The 7,770-nt window shown below is 27.9% G+C and overlaps 1 protein-coding gene across 1 annotated transcript; it reads left to right on the top strand.

The window, feature by feature from the left end:
• Positions 1–1,282: 1,282 nt before the first annotated feature.
• Positions 1,283–5,538, top strand: LOC114125057 (tubulin beta chain-like). The gene is made up of 5 exons (XM_027988533.2): positions 1,283–1,460; positions 1,623–1,731; positions 3,114–3,309; positions 3,446–3,605; positions 4,523–5,538. The coding sequence occupies exons 1-5, from the start codon at positions 1,404–1,406 to the stop codon at positions 5,333–5,335; spliced, it is 1,335 nt and encodes a 444-aa protein (XP_027844334.1). The 5' UTR covers positions 1,283–1,403; the 3' UTR covers positions 5,336–5,538.
• The last annotated feature ends 2,232 nt before the right edge of the window (positions 5,539–7,770 follow it).

The following is a 7,770-nucleotide window of genomic DNA, read 5'->3' as shown; positions in this document are numbered from 1 at the left end:
GCTGAACAGAAAGTAATTTAAAAAATTCAACTTTTATTATTATTATTTTTTCTTAGATATGGTTACCCTCGGCAAAATTGTAAATTTTATAAATTTCACCAAAAAAAAAAAAACTTAAAAAGTACTTACCTGAAATAGTCTACAAAAAGTGCTCCATGGCATTTATTATTTGGTAAAAAAAATGTATTTTATACATATTTTTTTAAATTACTCAATACTGTTTTTTTACTCTATATTATAGTCATTAGTTTTTTTTAAGTTTGAGGAAGAATAATTTTTCGAGGTTCGTGACTCGTAAGTGAATCGATTTACTTTTTGCAGTGGTTTACTGGTTGGGGCATTTATGTAATTTTATGATTGACTTTTTTAATAATTTAATAAGTACCTATATTTATTTATACATTTTATTTTATATTTACTCGCCTGTTCTTACATTATATATTAAAATTTAAACAATTCATAAATAATTATTCATTGTACACTTACCGTCATAATGTAAATAAAAAATATATTAATAATGCATGTTATTAATAATTAAATAAGTAGCCAGAGTGTTATAGGTAGATATTGAACGTTTTGGTGATAATTTTTGAGTTATTACTTATGACCAGTGACTAGAGCTCAGATGTTGATGTTTAGCTTTAAAGCGTTAATATAAAAATATGTATTTATGTAGTAAGAAAGATATTATAATGTGTATAGTTTTCGTTAATAAAATTGACCGTCTTGCTGTCGAAATCAAGTACAAAATTACCTAAGATTATAAAAAAAAAAAATTTAGATTAATTTATCAATAACACTGAAACACATTTTTAATTGTAGAAAATCATTGTTATGATTGTTATGACGTTTCAAAAATAAACAATACAATCATTAACGCCCAGAACATCTTTGCTACATAACAAACCAAATGTAAAACAAAGTATGTTTCTATAATCTATATTTTATGTGTAATTAAGAAATATTTACCAACCAATATGTATTATATCATAAATAAATAGGTATATAATGCACCGTATATCGTATATTAAACAAATTATTTGGTTTAATATAGTCTGAATTCACATAAAAAAATCAGATTACTTAAAGTTTTGTATGACAATAAAACTGACACTTAATTTGAATATCAAATATTTTCTTCTAAATTCAAAGTCCGGGGTTAGTGCATCACCGATGTTTGGATAAACATCACAGATGTTAAACGAATGAAATAAATAAACGTTATAGGAATTTTATGTTACTGGCCTTTATCATTTTGCAAATATTATTTTTTGTTTACTCCTTAAACATCATTATACAGTCAGTATACATCAGTATATTACTTTTAAAATTTTTTATTTAACACATTACTTACAAATTCAATACAATTAATAAATTCAATTGTTTTAAAACTATAAATAACCATGCGTGAAATATGTCATTTACAAGTAGGTCAATGCGGAAATCAAATTGGTGCAAAAGTAATACACATTTATATCACCTATATACCTATTCGACTATTAAATATGAGTTTATTCGTAAATCATAATCTAAATAGTTAATTACATAAACGTAAATTATATTTTCTAATTTCCATTAAAATATTAGGTACATTACAATAATGTATTTTTATAATTTTTTAGTTCTGGGAAGTCATATCCGATGAGCACGGTATCGACCCAACCGGGTCATATCATGGCGATTCTGATTTACAATTAGAACGAATCAATGTCTATTACACTGAAGCACTTGGTAAACATTTTTATTAACCGCATAATTTGGTTCTAAAATAATAAATATATTTTGAACAAATTATCATAGAATTTAAATATATTAATTTCTGTGCTGAGAAAAATCACATAACGATTTTTTAATGTTTTTATTTTATAGTAATAAAGATAACTGCGGAGTCTAGAAGTTATAACATATTAACATTTTTATCTTGCATACATTTTGGAATGTCTATAGTCTGAGTAATTTGCCGACGATTCAATAAAATATTATTTTTAATTGTTTTGAAAATTTTTATTTTGATATGACGTAAAATAATTATTTTATATAAACCGTGACTATATTTTTCATACACAATGAATTGACTTTTTCACCTTATTCCTAGAGCAAACACGGAGAGGTATAAATTAGAAATATAAAATGTATAATATATACATACATATTTTATTATAATCAACTAAAACATTTATTTTATTCGGATTAAATTTATTGATTGATGTCTTAAAATTTAGTTTAATTAATACCGTTTACCAATTGAAAATTGTTTAATACATTTGTACTTTTACTTTTCGGTTTACTGTAAAATTCCATACAAAGTTTTATTTGTTATAATTTAATTCGATGTACATTGTACTTATATTTTTTTATAAAGTCATTAATGCACTTTTTTAAAAGGACATTTTCATAGGTTTTTTGGAATCGACATTCTCGTTTAATAATTAGATACGAAAGGTGTATTAAATGATATGTTTATACAAATGAGTTTAAGATTAATTTAATAGTTTTTCAATAAAGTTTAGAATGTTAGGAACTTATTACTGACTATTGTATTAAGAAAGTTCGATTTATAAACTAGCTAAAAGATAAATAATAATAGTATTTACTATACTTATTTAAATTATTTAAAAATTCAGTATTTAATTTCTGTTATTTGGAATCATTATCTTACTTAAAAGTTAAAATCTTTTACTTGATTTATTTTTATAATTTATTTAAATAAATTATTATTTATTATTTTAATATATAAATGACATATTTATTAGGCAAAATTTTAGTATTATAATAATGACTTTAAATAGTTTAAATAGATTTTTATTTGTCTTAATTGTTTTAAACAACGGTAATATATATATTCTTATTTTTATGAATTGTACAATATTGGTTTTAATTCTTATTAAATAAGTTATTGTGTTTTAAAAATTAAAAAATGAATTACCATGTAGGTTAAATATTAGGTATAAAAAAGTATAATAGGTATGCTATAAAATGTAAATAGGTATAAATTATGATTTTAAAATTTTTTTTTATGTATAAATGAAACCTTTGATAGTTGTACCTGCTAAAAAAAGTAAAGAAAAATTAAAAACGATTTTATAACGATTTTTCATATTTACTTATACTAGGCGGTAAGTATGTTCCTCGAGCAGTTCTTGTGGATTTGGAACCCGGCACCATGGACTCTGTGAGGTCCGGCCCATTCGGTCAATTATTTCGACCGGACAACTTTGTTTTCGGACAATCCGGTGCAGGCAATAATTGGGCCAAAGGACATTACACCGAAGGCGCTGAGCTACTAGATTCAGTGATCGATGTAGTTAGGTATAGTTATGTTGAATAAACGCTTAGTATAATTTAATTAAAACTCAATTGCATCTTAACTTATGTTAAAGAAATTAAAAACATTTTTTTCATTAAGATGAATTAATTGATTTTATTTAAAAATATTATCATTCAGGAAAGAAGCTGAGGATTGCGATTGCCTACAAGGATTCCAGCTGACCCATTCGTTAGGCGGTGGAACTGGTTCCGGGATGGGTACACTTTTGATATCGAAAATTCGTGAAGATTACCCAGACCGCATTATGACCACATACAGTATCGTCCCCTCACCAAAGGTACGACAGAAACTTACTATGTGTTTAGCGATCGTATTATACATATATACTCATTCCTATATTGTATAGTGTACTGGGTGTTACGGTAGACAAATAATTCGGATACATGCACTTTATCTAGTAGGAATTTATTATTACCGAAATATTATTATATTATTACCGAATGCCAACGTGACCAATGATTTGAGTGACTATGTCATTATATAAATGGTACCTTTTATACCCACATAATAATTAATAGTAATTGTATATCCAGTGATAGTAAAACTTTCCTATCATTTCTTATTTTGTAGACAGACTGTTCAAATTATTTTTGATAGAAATAATTTTTATTATAAAAATAACTATTGTATATTGTTTGTATAATATATATATTATATATTTTTAATCTAACACCTCGCGATGACACGATCGGTTTTATCAATATTTAAATTATATAGTTAGTTATAGGTTAGTATAACTATATTGGTATTAATTTATTTTGAATTTCGATTATATTTATACGTTCTTATTAAAAAAAATGTATTATCAATTACCTAATATGCTTAATATGTTTTGTTTTTAACTGATTATGTAATAAATAAATAAATAAATAAATAAATAATGTTTACTTAATTTGAGCAAATCAAAAATGAGAATTGTTTAAATACGTTGATCAGGAATCACTATAACTTTAAATTAATACCCCTCTCTAAAGAGTGATGTAAGAACTTAAATGTAATAGGAACTAAATATTATGATGTAATTTATGTGGAAATGTATTTTGTTAATGTTGCAAGATATATGCTCACGTATAATCCTTACACTTTACAGTCCACCCTCAACAAATAAATCCTATAAAGGAACGGGTTAAATCGGGTTGAGTATTCCGCTCAACCCTCCCTCATCGTTTTGCGCTGTATGATTTTTTCCCGCAGGTGTCTGACACGGTCGTCGAGCCGTATAATTCCACACTGTCGGTGCACCAGTTGGTGGAGAACACAGACGAGACTTTTTGCATCGACAACGAAGCGCTGTACGACATATGCTTCCGAACGCTGAAGCTCACGACGCCCACGTACGGTGACCTCAATCACCTGGTGTCGGCGGCCATGTGCGGCGTGACCACGTGCTTCCGGTTCCCCGGGCAGCTAAACTCGGACCTCCGGAAGTTGGCTGTCAACATGGTGCCGTTCCCGAGGCTGCACTTCTTCATCACCGGCTTCTCGCCGTTGACGTCCCGTGGCAGCCAACAATACCGCGCGCTCACCGTGCCCGAACTGGTCCAGCAGATGTTCGATGCGAAGAATATGATGGCCGCGTGCAATCCCGGGCACGGCCGATACCTGACCGCGGCCAGCATATTTCGCGGCCGCATGTCCATGAAGGAGGTGGACGAGCAGATGCTCAACGTGCAGACAAAGAACTCCAGCTACTTCGTCGAGTGGATACCGAACAACACCAAGACGGCCGTGTGCGACATACCGCCCAGGGGCCTAAAGATGTCGGCCACGTTCATCGGCAACACGACCGCCATTCAGGAGATGTTCAAGCGCGTATCCGAACAGTTCACGTCCATGTTCCGGCGCAAGGCGTTCTTGCACTGGTACACCGGCGAGGGCATGGACGAGATGGAGTTCACTGAGGCCGAGTCCAACATGAACGATCTGGTGTCCGAGTACCAACAGTACCAGGAGGCGACCATCGACGAGGATGGCGAAGAGGACTACGACGAAGACGCTGACGCATAGACCGTCAGCTCCGTTCTGCGAGATATGGCAAAATCGACTTATTAATAGACGCACGAGGTTAATAACGCGCACCCTGTATGCATTTTTATTCTACCAAATTCAAAATTTACTGATTTGACAAAAAGGAAAATCAATGTATTTTATACGATCGCTGAACATTTTAATATAATTAAAGGTGTCCAATTTACCTTTTTAATACCACACTTGATTTATCATAATTGCCTATCGGTATTGTAGTTGTAATGTATGTTAAATTGTTAACACAATGTACCGTGTGCAATGTATGTTGATGTTTCAACATTGCGGTCACGTTGATGGAGGTAATCATACGTTATAAATTTATAATTTTTTACATTTTAAAACAATTTAAACATATAATGAGATACTTAGAAATCAAAGTATAAAACTCTGATATAGTTAATCTCAAATAAATTTCATAAGAATTTAAACATGTTTTCAGATTTATAACAGTAGGTATATAACATGATTCTAATAGTATAATAATTTTTTAAAAATCTATTTTCTGGTAGAAAATTATAAGATTTCCAGTAAAAATTATAGAAAATTATACTTCTTTTATTTAGGTTTACAAAAGAGATATAAGAGATATACAAATTTGCATATACATATATTTTAATGGAAATGGTTAACTGTTTATAATGTCGTTTTGTTGAAATCTTTGTTCTAGTGGACTTAAAAAAATAGCTGTTATTGTGAGTAAAAAATGTTTATTATGGAACGAGTACTGCATCTTTTAGCGACTTATTATCAGAGCTTAAATTTGTATATATTTACATATTTTAGTAGTTGATTATAACTTGTAAGTAATGTATACTAAATTAATACAAGACATATTTCATGCGAAGTTGTAATTTAAAATACAATTTTTTTAGACCATATTTGTGTGTATTTCAAAATTTTAGGTACAATAATTTAAAGTCATACAGGTGTTTGGTATATTTTATGGAATATTATCCATGGTAGTATCATATAATTGCACTATTTTTTTTTCAATTTGTGTAAAACTTCAAGAAAATAAAAATAAAGATTGTATTATAATAAAAACTCCAATCTTAGTAAAATCAAAAATAAATAAATTCAAAGTTTACCAATTAGTTAAATCTACTCAATTTACTATTCTAAAATATTATTCATTTATTTGAATTTTTACTTAAATTTTTATACTATGTTTTGGAAATAATAATTTTACAACAATAAATGGATAAATAAATATTGCTGTAGGTAACTTGTTTTATATAAATTTAAAACCAAATTACTCTCTGTTTTAAATGTATTTTTTACGAGGATATATTTTGTGATTTTCGGCGCATACCTATTAGAATATTTTGTGAATTTTTAATGCGTATAAATCCGATCCTCGCGTATATCATATTATCGTGCTATGTCGTTATGTGGATACAATATTTGGGAACCACTGATATATACTATTAAATTCGTTAGTTCGTAAACATGATTATGTACCTAATTAGTTTTCATACTTCATAAACACGATATTGTTCTAAATAAAAAAAATTATTACGTATACCTTCATTATATAAATTACTCACAATGAAACAACATAAGTAAATTAATTAAATAAAAAATGTGTTTATCATATTCTGGATTTTAATTTTAGTACCTATTTTACAATAATTTTATACATATAATTAACAAGTGATAATAATAATATAGATTATTAATCATTAAAATATTAAATGCGATGTCCTGCAGTTATAATAGCTGTGATATTTTATCATAATCATTATTTACTGTGATTAAAATAATGTAAATGATTATAGCGGGGTATTCCAATTATAGCAACAAAAATAAAGTTATCTCGCACTGATGGAAAAAAACTTAAAAAAATATATTTTATGTATATATTATAATATAATATACAAAATTTGATAACAAATTTAAAAATTATAACAAGGGCCAAGGATCAAATAAATTGTTGAACTACTATAATATGATAGTATAGTAGTCAGTTAACTATATAAAAATATTATATCGGGCACTATGCGTTTGTGCTACAGACCTGATAATGCTTGTACAGAGGATGATTGTGTCCTGTGGACCATTATGACTATGAAACTAGAAAAAATAGGCGATATGATGATAATTGTATAAATAAATATGAACAGGTAATTCGTAATACGTATTTTAATATATTTAGTTCAATAACAATGTATATAAATGTATCAAATAATAAAAAATAGCCCTTTTAGGTCTACATGAATAACGTTTTTTATGGATCACTTTTTATCCGAAGTTTTAAAAGACAGTCTTTTATGGAATTAATAAATATAATATTTACGAGAATTGAAAGTTATATTTATTCAGACCCTTTTTAAAAATGTTTTTATTATTAATTTATAAATAATTAAATTAAATTATAAATAATCAAATAATTGGTTCAAACCAATGTGTAATAA

This window comes from Aphis gossypii, chromosome X (assembly GCF_020184175.1).
Source record: "Aphis gossypii isolate Hap1 chromosome X, ASM2018417v2, whole genome shotgun sequence".
Lineage (NCBI taxonomy): Eukaryota > Metazoa > Arthropoda > Insecta > Hemiptera > Aphididae > Aphis > Aphis gossypii.
This window is presented reverse-complemented; position numbering and strand designations above follow the sequence as displayed.